The following is a 15,527-nucleotide window of genomic DNA, read 5'->3' as shown; positions in this document are numbered from 1 at the left end:
AGGCCGTCTTCTGCTATAATTCGTTCCTTAGATTCGACAATTATATCATTATGCTTTCAAAATCGACCTCTAAGAATAAAGTAGTGTGGTTGGTATGACTGCCTTGAAGCATTACAAACCCGGTAGAACCGGCAGAAAGCAACAGGAACGGGAGTCATTATTACCGGACGCTGTTTCCGAAATGGTGTCCGACAACCTGCATCTATGCCTGGGTTATGGCCGGACTGTAATCCCAGTATAATGAGTCGCAAATTCGGGGACTCGTTATGGCAAGCGGTTCCGTAAGAAGCACTCGCTCTTCTTATTGTATCATATCTCAGCTTGATTCGATCATGCTTGGGGCGAGATCAGGACGACCGAGTCACCTGGCTGTGTCAGCTGCAGTCTAGAATTTGGCGAAGAAAGATAGCGCACCTCGAACGAACAGCATCTCTTCCTGCTTCTTGATTGTCTATAGAGTTTAAAGAACCAGTTAATCGAACCCTTGGGGTGCCGCGTCGGAGAGGGATGGGATCGGCGTACTCGAATGTGCTCTTGCTCGTTCTCGTCCTCCTCAACGACGTAGATAGTCTCCTCAACCTCGCCTAGTACCAGGTTGCAGTGACTATCGTAAGCCTAGAAGCGCATAGAGTATTAGCAAAGGTCATGAAACGAGCTTGGGTGAATGATAGACCCACGTGTAGACGGCCCTTCAGCTCGCGGTCACCCCGCAACTTGACAAAGACAATCTCGTCGAGGGAGAGACGGACGAGATCCAAAGGCTCAGATACAGAGGAGGTGCCTGCACCCTCGGTGTCGGCCATCTTGATGTGAAGGAAGAGGATAAACGAAAGGAATGGTAGCGTTAACAGAGCTCAGTTCACCAGGCCGACGGATAAGACAAAAACCCGCCGAGCGCCAAGACAGAAATTAGCGCCTTTTCCTACCCCGGACTTGCTAGGCTGGAGTAACACACCACTGCTGGCTCTGCATCTCACTCAGGACAAAGCGTACCTAACATAGGCTAGAAATCAGACGCAAGGGCAATACTGGCCAGCGTTATAACCAGGGGGGCTGTAACACCCCCTCATTTTCACCATGTTCTCCTCTCCCTTCTTCCCATCCCTTGAATCCCTTCCAACCTTCCTCCTGCTCTATAGTCAATCTCGATGAGGTTGGTAATACGACGTCGCTCTTTCAATCGTCTTAGCTGCGCTGTCTATGTCAGCCACCATGGCGTCTATAAACTGCATCCCATTGCGGTTTCAACGCCTCAGTTTACGCGACTGTTTACCACCAGAAGTTCTCTGGCCGCCTGGGCTTGGAACGATAAGTCGGCACCAAGATTTAAAGCTAGCGAAGAAGCGAGCGACTCTGTGAGCCAGCCATCGAGTCTGGATACTGGTGAATCTTCAGACTCGGATACTGTGACCTCCCGCAACTCCGTTGGCTGGAAATGGAACACTACGACAGCACCCACGCTCAAGCCTAGCAAACCTGTCAGCATTCCTGCAGAAGAACTAAGCGACAATGGAAAAGACTCTCAGTCGAATGCGACAGACCATAGATCTCTAAGTCGCGATACCAGGGCACAACGCGCAGCCACTGTGAGGGAAGAATTCTACAAGATCCTGGAAACTGCCCAACCAGATCAGGTAATGGCTGCTTTGCTTAACTATGACTGCGAAGAGCTGGTTGCCACCATGCCGCAGAGTAGCTTTATCGAAGCCCTACACCTTCTCTCTCCCGCCTATTTCGTTGAACCCTTCAAAGAGATACACAGGCCGCTTCATCCATATACTGAGCAGCTCAAGCGCCTCAAATCGCTGCAGACGACCTTTGATGACTTTGTCAGAAATCTTGCTGCCATTATCCGGATACGAAGGTCGGGGGATCAAGTGCTAGGGCTTGCCGAATACACGCACCTTCTTGACTGCGCTAGGTCTATGGGCGATGCGCCCATGGCAGACCATATCTGGGAGGCGATGAAGCGGGACGAAATCGAACCGGACATCCCGTGTTACAACCACTACATGGAAGCCAAGGTCTGGGACTCAGCATATACGGGCATAGAAAAATATCGTCTACGCATTACGCCTCATGCCTATAAGCAACGGAAGTTTGGACATTTTGGCTGGACAGGCTACGGAACCGCGAAACGCAGTGTGCGAACGGAAGTGGTAGCAATATTTGATGAGATGTTAGAGTTGGGCCACGAAGGTGATGAGACGAGCATTGTAAACCTCTTGATGGCAAACGGCCGAGTGGGAGACAATGAAGGAATGAACCGCATTTTGCACACTGTCTGGAACATTGACGTCCACGCTCTACAAAGAGGGGATCACATCCCTATCATCAAATATGAACAGTCTTCGCCCTTTTACCCTTCTGCTCGGCTCCTTCGCGCGGTGGCCCACTCATATAGCGCGGCCAACGATATTGAGTGCGCCATACGGATTATCGAACATGTTGCCAGCGCCTACGATGTTGAAGTTCCCGACTCAATCTGGGCCGAGCTATTTGAATGGGCGTTTGTTCTATCGAGAACCAAATATGGCCCGAACATTGGGGCTAAGTCAAAAGGTCTCGTTAGCACCAACCTGATGCGAAATATATTTGACACGATGACCAAAGAGCCATACAACGTTGAACCAACCGCAGAGATGCATGCAAAACTCGCCAAGACAGAATGGCGCTTTCGCAATTTGAAGCCTTTCCTTTATCACATGCGGGAGGCATACAAAATACTGAGCGATACAAGAAGCAAGAGGATCGCTGCACGAGAGATGATCGAATCATACCTACGTTACCCTCGCTCCGGGAACGGAGAGATAGACCCTGAGATCCTCCGATCTCGAGGTTTCGCAGACGCCATCCACACCTACGATATCCTCCGGGCCCTGGTCTTGCAGCAAACAAGGACAATAGAGCGTCTCGCAAAGCTTTTCACTAACCAAGCCAGATGGTTCGGCGCCAACCACGATGTCTGGGAACGCAAAGTCCTACCACGTCTAATAGAGGAATGGCGAGACTTCATCCCAGGTAGAACCCTCTACGTGACAACTTTCGGCGTCGTGGAATTCAGGGGTGCAACCTACGCCACTTCTCCTAGATATCCCCAACACCCACGCATCCCGGTCCGCCGGCCCTCATTCGGAGAGGATTTCAAGCTACTGGAGCGCGACAAGGAGTACGAGGACGATTACATCTGGGCCGCGTATAAAGCCAGAATGGCCGCTTGCGATCTTCGTAGCCCCTTGATCAGGCGGCTCCTCGAACCCGCCGTCCTGGATTACAACCCCGAATGGGACAATGAAGAACAAGAGAAATCGGTAGACGAGATGCCGCCGATTGTTGGGGAAGTGTATCAGGACGTCGCGGGCCGCTTCAATCAGCAATCCGCCGACCATGGTCCACGTGGTTTCTGGGTAGATGAGGCGGCCGAATCGGCTGAGCTGAAGAGATCGGCGCTTCGGAAGGCCTTTGTACCCCTTTGAAAGCACTTCCAATGCACTGGATTATGTGTGGATTTGTTCTTGTCTGAGCTTCGCTAGCCTACGTGTAATGTGTCTTTACTTGAACGCCGCAGCTGTTTGTATGATGCGATGCGATGGCCTTGCTTGCCGGTTTAGATATTCAGATACCCCTTTCTCTTGTTTAGTCACGGTCCGCGATCAATGTCAACATTGAGATATTTTCCCTGCCTTAATCCTTTAAGATGATGCTATGTTCACTTGTTCAGGTAGTAAGCAGGTGATGTCTTACTCGTTAATACCTACTGTATAGTAGACAACGTCTCGCAACTTCGTGTTTTCTTTTGCTGAAGTATATACTATAACGACCATATTTTTATACATGATCTAGAGCTACGTCTACACTAGATTAGAAATTCTCTCTCCTTAAATCATTAACAACCATATACCTCCCTATCCCAATCCACCCCCACCGAAACCAAACCATCTGGCTCTGATGCGCCTTCACCATAGCCGACTGCGCCGTCATCCACTCGCCCACCGAGCTAACAAACAGCAATCTCCCCGGCGCCTCCGCTTTCTTCCCGCTTCCACTCCTCGCCTTCGACGAAGCAGAAAACAGCCCATCCACCACGCCCCTAACCATCGTAAACGGCGCATCCAGAACCCCAATATACTTGCGCAGCAGATTCGTCGTCGTAAGCGTGTACATCGTCACAGGGCACGAATATCCCCGGTTATCCTTCATCATTGTAGACAGCCAATGGCGCGCACCGTGGTAGAGAGAGCGGTGGTTGATGTGGTTTGAGATGCCGTGGGCGTCGAAGGTGAGCAGGACGTCGATTGTTGCAGTGGGCTTTTCGTGGCTTGTCCTGGATTGTTTGCGCGTGGATATGTTTGGCGCGAATGTTGACGAAAGTAGAGACGCAATGTCGCTCTTCGACCATTCGTTCCCCATACCATCTTGGAATTTCGAATCATCGAGGACGAGCACGTCGTTGTCGGAGCGGATTCCGAGGCGTTTTGCGCTCTTTGTAAGTTCGTCGCGGCGGATGTGGCCGAGGCCGTCGGCGTCTCCTGTAGGCACAAACAAGGGCGTTAGTTTTGCGATTCCTCATCGGGCACCGTAGTCAAGGGAATAAGGAACTAGCGTACCGCTACTCAAGCACAGGATCTTAACATGGTTGCCCAGTTCCGGCTTTGTGAGAGCCAGTAATGTGGGCGCGAAAAACATGGCCTCGTCGTCCGGGTGCGCGATGAGGAGACATATTCGCTTGTTTTGGAGATGCGGGAATGTGCGCGCGAAGGGAGACGTGGTGGTTGAGGAGAGGGTCCAGAATATAAAGGCCGCTGCAATTGCGAGGCCGAGTGAGATCAGGGTTTGAGGGTTCGGATTCATGGTGTTCTGGGGTTATCGGAAAAGAAATCAGGAGAAGTGACGTTGGAGAAGCGCGTGGAGGTGGAGTGTCCAAATGGGAAATCAGACGTCATTGTCAATAGTCGGACGGCGGTAACTAGGGCAAATTTCTCGTATATGAGGGCTAGTGCCTACAGATATCATACTAAAAGGTCCATGGATTTCCACACCATCGGGTTCTGGGACTTTTGCCATAGTCTTCCCAGTATATAAACTCCTATGGATAATCAAGGGCGGTTAGAGCTACTATACTGATATTGGAATGTTAGTTTGGTTTATCTCCGATCTGTCTACCGACTTTGTATTCGGCTATGCGAGGTGTAGTTATTATCTGCTACTTGGTCATGGGCGTGTAATGGTAGCAGATCCTGCTTTCCTGTTGGCTTCGCCGATAAAAATGATAGGCAGCTTCGGAGGTGGCAGGACGGTCTTACCTAGACCCAGGCTCGGCGGCCACAGCCAGGATCCAGTGCCATCGGCGGGCGGCGTATTCCAGATATTTGGTGTTCTGTGTCCAGTGCAGTTTATCTTATCATGGTCACGGAAATGGGTTGTTGGTGCATAACAAGAATCAGGGATGACAATAACCCTCGGCTGGTTGGTCACAACCAAATGTTGATAATCTGCTGATTATCCGCCAGCCCTTGACAGTGTGTGTGGATGTACAGGGGTTTTTAGTTGTGATGGGATAATGGAGGCAACTCTAGAACTCGCTCCTGCTTGCGAGGTGGGCTGTTAGTATTTTGCATAGACCAGCCCGCGGGTTAATATATACACATGGCATGATACTATGGGTTGTGAGTGAGCAGTGCCATTTTGCACATGGGATGATAACTGTGGGTTGGATACATGAGAAGAAAGGCAGGAAAAGAATTAATCAAATGTCTTAAGCAGGTTGAAAGCAGTACTCCGTATCCAAGGCCTGTATCCCTGCTGGTGAAAATAGCGGGGATAAGAGGAAATTTACATGAGACTGGGTGGGTAGTGGCATAATTCCTTGGTTGGCGTAAACTCCCCAGCATTTCAATGAAATCTGAAACTAAGGAGCAAAGCCCTACAAGGGTTTGCTGTCACCTTAATATAAAGTGCAAGCAACTGCCTGAATATTATTACTAAACAGGTTGACCTTAAAAGAGTTAAAATATATTGTCGAGACCCTGATGTCATAAAAGTTGAGTTAAAATAAGTAAAGTTGCTCGTGATGAGCACATTGATAAATGAAATCTAACACAGCCCGGATGGTCTAGTGGTATGATTCTCGCTTCGGGTCCACCCTTAGTCTCAAAAACTGAACTGCGAGAGGCCCCGGGTTCAAATCCCGGTTCGGGCCCACTGTCTTTTTTTTTTCTTCTTCTTTTTATTTCTCGCCATACCTCAATTCCATTGCTGTCATCGGGGCTTCGAAGGATGTCAGTGGGGGCAGATCTATACCCGCCAGATCCCCTACCTACAGTTACTGGGTTCTGATGGCTCAATTGGACACTATTTTGGTACTCGTCCAACTAAGCACTGCAGTGCACTAACTATCAATGGAGCTGGATAGCCCTGGTGAGATCCTTGACGGAATAATGAACTGTATCGGATATATTCATAGCTCTGTTGATTTACCATCCACACTTGATTCGAACTCATTGAGTTGCAAGGTTGCCGGTCGACCTTTGGGGCTGTCTGTCATGCTTGGTGGCCTTCTGCATCCTCCATATCTTCTCGTCTAGGCTTCTCGTCTTTCCGACTTCAACACCCTTTCCGATTTCAACGACGTTATTACTCCTTGGCCAATGATTAGTCCTTCCATTTCCTCCAAGCACTTTATGACTCTTCCTCAAAACCTGCACTCTGCACCACCTCTATCTTGAGAATTTATACGCCCACAAGGCTCCATGCTCAAAGACACTGGGACCCATGAAAGGTAGGGGCCCTCATGATGAAAGCGGCATAAGTACCAACCCAGCTGAGTATATTTCATTCTCGCTCTGCAAGGCAAGGGGAGTACTAGGATACATTCATTCTTTTGCCATGCTGCACAGTAAGGCGATTTCTTCTCGTTGCTAACTGGGAACCAGGCAAGGTGAAAGTGTTTAAAATACCATCGAGCTCTTTACGACTCGACCTCTCGTTCTGCGCCGCCGCATAAACATCTTCCCAACCAAGCAAACAATCAAGAGCATCAATGACAGTAATGGAGAGCGAATACTCCCCATCTCCTACACAGATAGCCCTCGCTTTAGCTGTTGTTAAGTTGAAGCCGGCAGGGCTAGACATCAAGGGTATCAATAAAATTCCCAGTCATTGTGAGACCCCATACTAACAAGCCTTAGAGTTTATTCTGCAATGTCGAGAGTCTATCAAAGCTTCCAAGAACGCAGAGATCTTTCACGCCCCCGAGAAGTTCTTCGACAGCGTCTCATTCTGGAAGCGAGCGTACGAGAAGTCGGAGGCTGAGAAAAGTACATTACTGGACCGGATTTTCGAACTTGAACAACGCAATGAGGAGCTTGTGGAGAAAATACACACTCGTGATGATGTCCCGGTCGAGACGATACCAGCTGCAGCGGTGCCTGTGCAGGGCCCCTTGAAGCGCACTGCCACCACGAACCAGGCTTCGCGGAAACGGCTCAAGACACTATCATTTCCGATGGGCCCCCTATTTGGCACAGATTCTTCTTCTCTCCATGATGACATGACAGGAGAGTCAGACAGGGAGCGTAAGTAGTCCCATAGCTCCTGGCTTTCCCTTATACTAATGTTTTGACGGCTCCCTAGCTACCACCGCGTTCCTGAGGCAATCATATGTTCTCCAAAAGGCCCTTCAAAAAAGGCGAGACACTACAGGGGTAGTCCGGGCCGCGGTAGCTCTATGTAAGACTTGCGAGGACCAACTCGCCGAGGCGATTACCCAAGAAACCGCAGAAGGCAGGACCACGAACGGCCCATTGACAGAGTTCCAGGTGTCACACCTCAGCCTAGTCTTGCGTGGCACCGAGTCCTCCGTACGCTTTCTCTTTCAAACAATAAAGAAATTGTGTGGAACCGGTGCTTCGCACAGAAAAACAGGGCTGCTCATCTACCATGTTGTCTGCTTATACGCAGCTATCATGGACTGCTTACAGCGCTACTGCAATACCCGCGCAGCCCCATCAAGGCCAGAGTCCCAAGAGTTCTCAATGCAGACAAGGAGCATGACAAGAATGCAAACAAAATCGAGTGACGAGCCCGGCAGCCAGTCTAAAGTAGAAGACGAAGCCGCGACACAGCTAACCTTGCTACTGAACCGAATGGTCATATCACTTGATCTAGCATGTCCCGGACACAGACAGCTGCTAGAAGGGTTTCTTTACACTCTACTAAGCCGTGCCGGGAGCGTCTTGTGTCTTTTTGTCTTTCAAGATCTACAACTGAGGCCTGATTTACAGGCGGATCCTGATCAGCTGCCGCTTCCTGCTGGCTTAAGAGACGCCAAGGTAGATGACAGATCCCTGGGGGGCGCACAAGTTGAAGCAAGATACCTAGTGTGTCTCGTCCGGGGCGCCCTAGCTGTACTTGATAAGCCCCCATCTTTATCATCTGCGGCATCCGAGGATCAGTTCGGTGGACAGTTTCTTTCCACAATCAGGGCAAGGCTCCAAAGTACTCTTGTACAGGCTGTCTTCGGTGCGAATTCGGACTTTGGACAGACTTTGCAGCAGCCTGTTGAGCCAAAAGGTCTTGACATCAGGAGAGTTCTGGAGGATCATCAGCCTTCTGAGCTATCGGTTCCCGAGTGGTATACTCAACAGCTCTGGCAACTTCTAGGGTGGGAATTATTATCGAAAATTGATCTTTCATAAAGCTGGATCTTCCGGATATCGTACGGAGGGAGAAATCATCTCTCTTTCTCAGTGTTATGTCTTCATTCAAGGTACCTGTGAGATTCTTTTGCTCTTAAGCTAATGTACTGCCCATAGATCGACTAATAAGCACATGTGTCATGAATTACCTGTTTCTATAAAGCAGCACGTTCTCGAATAATATTATGCAGGCCGGAGAGGGTTATACCCTGACTCATTTCAAGTTTAGAATGCGAGCAGCGTTTCCACCTAGTACATCTGCCACCGTCTCAGAGTTTGTATCAAAAGTCGCGTGAATCGCTTTGTAGTTCGTCGTCACACTCGGCCAGTCATTACCCGCAGAGTCCAGGGGAGGGAAGAAAGGATGGTCGGTTCCTTGACTCTGTCAGTATCAAAATACAATTCCATGAGGCCAAGCATACCAAAGAGTAGACGATCAGAGCCCGATGCAGCCATCGCCGCCTCTAATCCAGGCTTGCCATATACCACCGCATCTAGGTAGATATTCGTTTTGAGCACATCCCAAACACTCCTCTGCGGACCCTGTACATCACCACCTCCAGAAACAAACTTGCGTTCATGGAAGATGCAGCTCTCAATCCGCCCAGCCAGGAAGGGAAGCGTGCCTCCAGAATGAGCGAGGAGGATCTTGAGACGCGGGAATCGATCAAAAACACCAGACAGTAGCATCCTCGTCACCGCAATCGTGGTCTCTAGAGGGAACCCTAACGCCAGCGGAAGAACATGTCCATACCGACCCGTTGCCTCGGGTCCACCGAAAGCCTCATCCGGCAGGCCATAATGCGGATGCAGAAACATCAGTGTGTCCGTCTCCTGCAGAGCCTTCCACACAGGATCAAGCCTCGCATCATCCAGCCCATTTCCCAGCCCCGAAGTCCCCATAATCACGCCCCGGAGATGCGGTAGCGTCTTTAGCCGTTTAATCTCAGCAACAACAGGCTCGGCGCTCGGCGCGCTCAACGGCAACGCACCCATCGCAAACAACGTGTGCTTCTGGTCAAGCGCTAAAGCGCTCTCCGGGTCAGCGGCCCTGTTCACTTCTGCGCAGGTCTTTTCTAGGTCGTCGTTGATTCTCTCCGCCCACAGTTGGGCCTCAGCCGGCTCGACAAAGTCCAACCAAGGATTGGCGAGCGAGATCACGCTGCAGTTTATGCCGTGCTGGCGCATAAAGGAGAGCTTCACGTTGATGTCCCAGTACGAAGAGTCAACAGGGCGACCGCGCTGGTCGAGCGGGATAGAAGAGTCATCGTCCGAGGAGAGGATAATCAGGCGGGGATCTTGGTTGTTGGAGGGATCATGCACGTAGGGGACTGTTTTTCGGCTTCGCAGCATTTGCATGTATGCTGGCGGGTAGACGTGCGTGTGGACGTCGACGATGAGAGGCATGATGGCGTTCAATTCTAGTTCAATTCAAGTTCAAAGCGTGCTTGAGGAGAGAACACGGTAGTGAAAGGGTCAGGGAATTGGAGAATAAGGGAGAGACCAAGATGCATCGCTGCGGGGTACCGTATCTATGCAGTGTTACCTTCTGCGTTTGATACTCCAACCTCCAACCTATCTCCAACTGGCCGTTATCAGAGATAAGGCTATCTTCTCTTCACTTAATCTACGGAGTATCTTCCCACATTCTCCGTGACCGGCTATATGCATGACTGGGCATCGGATGTTACAATGGCGTTCCCCGGGCCTGCAGGGCCGATGATATAACTGGTGATCTTTCCCCTCCACACCCTTATCTCTACATATCTATCCCCGCAGCCGCATCTCGTCCACGGCCCATTTCGATCTCTCCTACTACCCTCGTCTCCAGGAACCTTTCCAACGTATACCACTAATTCTGATAAACTCTTCATTGCAATCATGGAAGGCAATATGCCGGTCCAGGCATGTCGGCCCGTCACCGAGACGGTGTCGAAAGACGGTCTGGTCATCCCAGTACGCTATCACATGCCCAAGTGATCTCCCCATATTGCAAAATAACTTGGAAAACTAACTACGACAGATTATCGACTTTGGTCCCTTCCTTAATGGCACTCCAGCCGACAAGCACGCCGTCGCCATGGCCGTCGTCGATGCCTTCAAGAATAGCGGCTTCCTGTACCTCAAAGACCATGGCATTCCACCTTCCGTGACCTCCAAAGTCTTCAAGTCCTCTGCATCATTCTTTGGAAGATCCCAAGACCAGAAGGATACGCTGGGCTGGACGACCCCGCAGGCGAACCGTGGTTATGTTCGCACGGGCCGGGAGAAACTAAGCACGGTCGACCGTCAAACGGACCGCACGATCCCTGATATGAAAGAGACCATGGAGATTGGCCGCGAGGGCGTCGAGGGTCTCCCGAACCGCTGGCCGGATCATCTTGATGACGAGGGGAAAGACTTTAAAGAGACAATGCTCGAGTTCTTTGAGAAATGCAAGGAGCTGCATATCAAAGTTATGCAAGCTATTGCATTGGGTATGAGTCTGCCCGTGCACTTTTTTGACGAGTACGTTGACAATGGCGATAATAACCTGCGTCTTCTACATTACCCGGCTGTGCACAAGGACGTCTTCGCAAAGAACCCGGGGCAAGTGAGGGCTGCGGAACATAGTGATTACGGGTCTATCACACTTCTGTTCCAGGATCAGCGGGGAGGACTCCAGGCAAGGAGTCCGGAGGGAACTTGGGTTGATGTGACGCCGTTCCCTGATACGGTTGTTATTAATGCGGGTGATTTGCTGGCCAGGTGGTCGAATGATACTATCAAGAGCACGAAACATAGGGTTATCGAGCCGCCCAAGGCGCATGGCGAGGAGGACAAGGACTTCGATATGTATCCAGAGCGGTACAGTATTGCGTACTTCTGCAACCCTAACATGGATAAGTTCATCGAGGCCATTCCCGGTACCTACGGGGAAGGGGCGGATATTAGCATGGCGAAATATCCAGGAATAACATCTGGTGACTACTTGGTACAGCGCCTTTCTGCAACATACTAACAGTTGAAGACCTCTTGTCTCGGCCCCTACTGTATCTATGCGCGTTTACTCAGCACTATCTCCTAGCGTCCATAGCGGTTTTGAAAATCCAAGAATAGTCGATATATCTAGTGTTATCCATGTATGTACATGGCGGCGCCTAATAAGAAGACTGTAAAACACTCAGCCGTCCGCCATCAGTCACCGTGATATTCCCATTCAAATACCCCCCAGAAGCGCCCGCCATCCAAAGCACTAACCCCGCAATATCCTCCTCACCCCCAGCCCTCGTTATTGGGATTTTCTCCGGGTCAAAGGACCCATCTGACACTCCCTTGTTCCCCTCCTCAAAGTTCGTGCCTACCGACATCTCCGACATATACAAACCCGGTGCAATCCCATTAACGCGGATTTGGTAATCTGTCAAACTCGTCGAGAGCGCCTTAACCAGATGATTCACGGCGCCCTTGCTCAGGTTGTACGCAAAGTCAAACGGGACTCGCCGCGAGTATCCCGCAATACTCGAGGTCATGATGATCTGGGCCAGCGGGGGCGAGAGCTTGTTCTTCTCTGGTGCGGCGCGACGCTTATTCGCTGCATCCAGCAGCGGGAGGAACGCAATGGCCGTGTAGTATGCGCCAGTGGTGTTGACCTCAAAGACTTTTGTGAACTCCGCCATGGGTATGTTCCAGAGGTAGTCCTTTAGTTCGGAGATGGGGAGAAGGGACCCATCGTCCTTGCGCTTGATGATAGCGGGTGGGCCGAGGATGCCGGAGTTAACGATAAGGAGGTCGACGTGGTCTGTTTGCGAAGCGATCTTGTCGTATGCTGATCGCAGGGATTCCTGGGAGGTTACGTCGCCCTGGACAGGGATTATGCTGTCTTTGGCGGCGGCTGGGGCGAGAGAAACGGTTTCCTTTAGAGCTCCTTCTCGGCGACCGATGATAAAGATCCTGGCCGCACCGTTTGTGGCGAGTGCCAGGGCCATGGTGCGGCCGAGGCCTGGGGTTTTGTTGTCAGTTTATTTATCTTTGTAGATGGAGCGGGGGTGGAAGAGGGGGTTTACCACTTCCTCCACCGGTTATGACGGCGACGAGGCCTTTGACGTTGTATAGGTTGGAGGCTTCCAGGTGCGACATTTTGATGATCTTGCGGTTGTTGATGGTATAGAGGATTAGAGGGAGGGGGATGAGGGGGATTTGGAGTCCTTTATACTCTGTTCGCTGCGGTGGGGTAACGTATGGAATGTCATCATCATCACCACGAGTGGCCCATCCTATCCTGTATTCCGGAGTATCCGGCTCAGATAGCCGTTACTGTCATTGTTCATCATGTTGCATTTGACAATGCATTATTTTGTTTAGGGTATTCTATACCCCCAGGCACAATGGATGGGAGGCCTGAACTATAAGGCTTCACTAACTCCGCTTATGTCCGACCTGAATTCTGGCCGATTCTCCAACTCGAGCCATCACATTCGCTCAACCACATCGAAACACACACTTCATCCTAACCACACCCTGCCTAGCTATATCATAATGGATCCCCCTCGAAACCGAAAACAGCGACGAGCTGCGGCCTCCGCTTCGCGAACGGACTCCTTCGATCCGTCCTCAATCCCACTCGCTCGTCCGCAGACTGATTCCTCAAAAGGCCAGAAGGACGGAAGAACGTTGGTGGACCTGATTGCGGAGAAACAGGGCGAAATCGAAGGGAAAATTGGCTCTCAAGGTTCAAAGAAGGAAGTCGAGACGAAATACGTGACTATCGACCCCAACACAGGCGAGATTTCTCCTTTCGATGAGGCCAGTCACGCGAGCGCTGGAAATAGGAACGAAAGTCAATCCTTAGAAGACGCAGACGAGGAGGCAGAACCTATTCCACCTCTTGTCGACACCCTTCTGCTTTCGTTTCCCTTGACGGTCTTGCATTTGACACTGGGCTATCTTGCCGCTCACCAGTACGCGCAGAGCATCGATCTCAAAGCTCTTTTCCGCAATTCCGGCTTTGTCGCATTCCCGATGCTCACACTTCTCATCCACCTTGCACATGGTCACATCGTTAGATTTCATCGGGGCCAGGCCGAACCTGAGTCCATATCGCTTCTCCCATGGCATCCAGAGAAACTCTCGTTTTCGTTTCTGCGCAAGATGCTCTTTCCGCCGTCTCTGAAGACAATCGTCTTTCTTCCGAGTGCTGTGATACTCGGGAGCAAGTTGATGTCCATGACGAACGAGGAGTCGTACTATGCCGTCATGAAGCAAGCGCCAGCTATCGGGACATTGTGGGTGTGGTGTATTCTGGAGATTTCCGTGGGGGCGGCTGTCCTCGGAGCATTGGTACCTCTGGTGTGGGGTATTTGGTGGAAAGGGTATGGCATCATCTAGGTCTCAAAGCCTGAAATCGCAAACACAACGGCTTCGGCCACCGGAACTCGATGGCTTGACGTCAATGATTTCCTATCAGGTGATGCTATAATCGAGAGACCCCGGCTTCGCTCCGTGTTCCCTTCGACGCATCGAACAACGCAGAAGATAAGAGACTACCATAACTCATCACAAGGTCTATCCCATACAATGCTCCGCCTTCGAAGCCCTTTCCGAAAGCATCGTCTGCCGATCAGGATGCGAGTTCAACTCTTGTTCCATCTTCTTTGTAATATGACTGCATACTGCGTGTTTGGGTGCACTTTCTTAGTTTGGACTTTAAAGGAGGAGTGTAAACCCGGCACGTTGACGCAACCTCACATTATCACCTCGCAGGCTTGAGAATCTCCCCAAAACTCTCATCAACAGAGTTGCTCCATATCATGTCTACTAGGTCTACGTTAGCCCTTTGCGTTCTTGACCACCGTACCCCGCAGCGCAAGTGATCAGACTCGAAAACATGCATGAACCGTTGACTAAGTGGTTAACTGCTGGCTTCCTGCTGATTCTCGCCATATCCTGCCTTGGTCTGGAGCTCAACGTGCAGCGCCTTGACATCATATCATGCAGCATACCCATTGGGGATGGCTTTCAAGGTTCATCTTCTTGGAATGCCATGACTATCGGCGACACTCCTATATTGTGGTCATGACTCAACAATCCTGATCTCGTGGTACTACAACAGCGTCAAGGATGATTGCCAAGACCTGGTCGCGGCCGGCAGTCGAGACTGACTGGCAGCTATCGTGAAGCTAATGTCTGCATCATGCAACTTGCCGGACAAGGAACCCTTTACCCTGAAGAACCTGTTCGGGATACCCAGGTCTGGTATTCCATCAACAACCGTGAGGCCTGGCTGTACGGAGAACAACGGAAGGATGACAAGCTTTTCTAGGAACAGTTAAAGCTGCTGGTCGCGCTCACGTCACACGGCGTATCTATAACTACCGTTGCAGTTGCGGACCGCCATTAACTAGCTGACTTTGATTCGATTGAAATCTTTTCTTGTCTATCATCGAGTCCAAAAGCTCGTTGCAACGCTTTGGCCATCAGACGATTGACTACGGAGTACGTGACTTTGCCATCACAGACCGTATACTTGGCAGATCTTCAAGGCCGGGTAGCTACTGTAGCAGGGTAGAGTTGCGCTTGACTACTGGAGCCTCCAGAACCCAATCCGCTTCACCTCCGCCGATCTTGATTCTCATTCCAATTGCGACCAGGAGCGGAATGTGAGCTGGCGCCAAAACTACGGAGTAGATGGCTCTACATTTACTCAACAGGGTAGAGCTATACGTCGATCAATAGCGCTCAACAAATCGTACATTTCTCAACCCCACAATATTCCGGTAAACATATCAGTCGTCAAAGGTCCAAGCAGTGTCAAGTGAATGCCGACTGTGGAGTAGACTTCTCAGACACTCG

General features: G+C 50.7%; 8 protein-coding genes across 8 annotated transcripts; 4 read left to right on the top strand and 4 right to left on the bottom strand.

Moving 5' to 3' along the window:
• Positions 1 to 330: 330 nt before the first annotated feature.
• Positions 331 to 803, bottom strand: DSM5745_10136 (U4/U6-U5 snRNP complex subunit LSM3; the record flags this gene model as incomplete). The annotated part of the gene is made up of 4 exons (XM_026752152.1): positions 331 to 365; positions 415 to 451; positions 523 to 615; positions 678 to 803. 4 exons carry the CDS (start codon positions 801 to 803, stop codon positions 331 to 333), a joined length of 291 nt encoding a protein of 96 aa, XP_026599214.1.
• A 345-nt stretch (positions 804 to 1,148) lies between these two features.
• Positions 1,149 to 3,476, top strand: DSM5745_10135 (uncharacterized protein; the record flags this gene model as incomplete). Its single annotated transcript, XM_026752151.1, has 1 exon — positions 1,149 to 3,476. One exon carries the CDS (start codon positions 1,149 to 1,151, stop codon positions 3,474 to 3,476), a length of 2,328 nt encoding a protein of 775 aa, XP_026599213.1.
• Positions 3,477 to 4,199: 723 nt separating this feature from the next.
• DSM5745_10134 (uncharacterized protein) lies at positions 4,200 to 4,851 on the bottom strand (the record flags this gene model as incomplete). The annotated part of the gene is made up of 2 exons (XM_026752150.1): positions 4,200 to 4,529; positions 4,600 to 4,851. The coding sequence occupies 2 exons, from the start codon at positions 4,849 to 4,851 to the stop codon at positions 4,200 to 4,202; spliced, it is 582 nt and encodes a 193-aa protein (XP_026599212.1).
• Positions 4,852 to 7,039: 2,188 nt separating this feature from the next.
• Positions 7,040 to 8,696, top strand: DSM5745_10133 (uncharacterized protein; the record flags this gene model as incomplete). Its single annotated transcript, XM_026752149.1, has 3 exons — positions 7,040 to 7,136; positions 7,188 to 7,574; positions 7,633 to 8,696. 3 exons carry the CDS (start codon positions 7,040 to 7,042, stop codon positions 8,694 to 8,696), a joined length of 1,548 nt encoding a protein of 515 aa, XP_026599211.1.
• Positions 8,697 to 8,910: 214 nt separating this feature from the next.
• On the bottom strand, positions 8,911 to 10,103 carry DSM5745_10132 (amidohydrolase family protein; the record flags this gene model as incomplete). Its single annotated transcript, XM_026752148.1, has 2 exons — positions 8,911 to 9,071; positions 9,119 to 10,103. The coding sequence occupies 2 exons, from the start codon at positions 10,101 to 10,103 to the stop codon at positions 8,911 to 8,913; spliced, it is 1,146 nt and encodes a 381-aa protein (XP_026599210.1).
• Positions 10,104 to 10,577: 474 nt separating this feature from the next.
• Positions 10,578 to 11,697, top strand: DSM5745_10131 (isopenicillin N synthase family dioxygenase; the record flags this gene model as incomplete). Its single annotated transcript, XM_026752147.1, has 2 exons — positions 10,578 to 10,652; positions 10,720 to 11,697. The coding sequence occupies 2 exons, from the start codon at positions 10,578 to 10,580 to the stop codon at positions 11,695 to 11,697; spliced, it is 1,053 nt and encodes a 350-aa protein (XP_026599209.1).
• A 139-nt stretch (positions 11,698 to 11,836) lies between these two features.
• DSM5745_10130 (SDR family NAD(P)-dependent oxidoreductase) lies at positions 11,837 to 12,815 on the bottom strand (the record flags this gene model as incomplete). Its single annotated transcript, XM_026752146.1, has 2 exons — positions 11,837 to 12,678; positions 12,743 to 12,815. 2 exons carry the CDS (start codon positions 12,813 to 12,815, stop codon positions 11,837 to 11,839), a joined length of 915 nt encoding a protein of 304 aa, XP_026599208.1.
• A 399-nt stretch (positions 12,816 to 13,214) lies between these two features.
• DSM5745_10129 (uncharacterized protein) lies at positions 13,215 to 14,063 on the top strand (the record flags this gene model as incomplete). Its single annotated transcript, XM_026752145.1, has 1 exon — positions 13,215 to 14,063. One exon carries the CDS (start codon positions 13,215 to 13,217, stop codon positions 14,061 to 14,063), a length of 849 nt encoding a protein of 282 aa, XP_026599207.1.
• Positions 14,064 to 15,527: the final 1,464 nt, after the last annotated feature.

This window comes from Aspergillus mulundensis, assembly GCF_003369625.1.
Source record: "Aspergillus mulundensis strain DSM 5745 chromosome Unknown scaffold_14, whole genome shotgun sequence".
Taxonomy (NCBI): Eukaryota; Fungi; Ascomycota; class Eurotiomycetes; order Eurotiales; family Aspergillaceae; genus Aspergillus; species Aspergillus mulundensis.
This window is presented reverse-complemented; position numbering and strand designations above follow the sequence as displayed.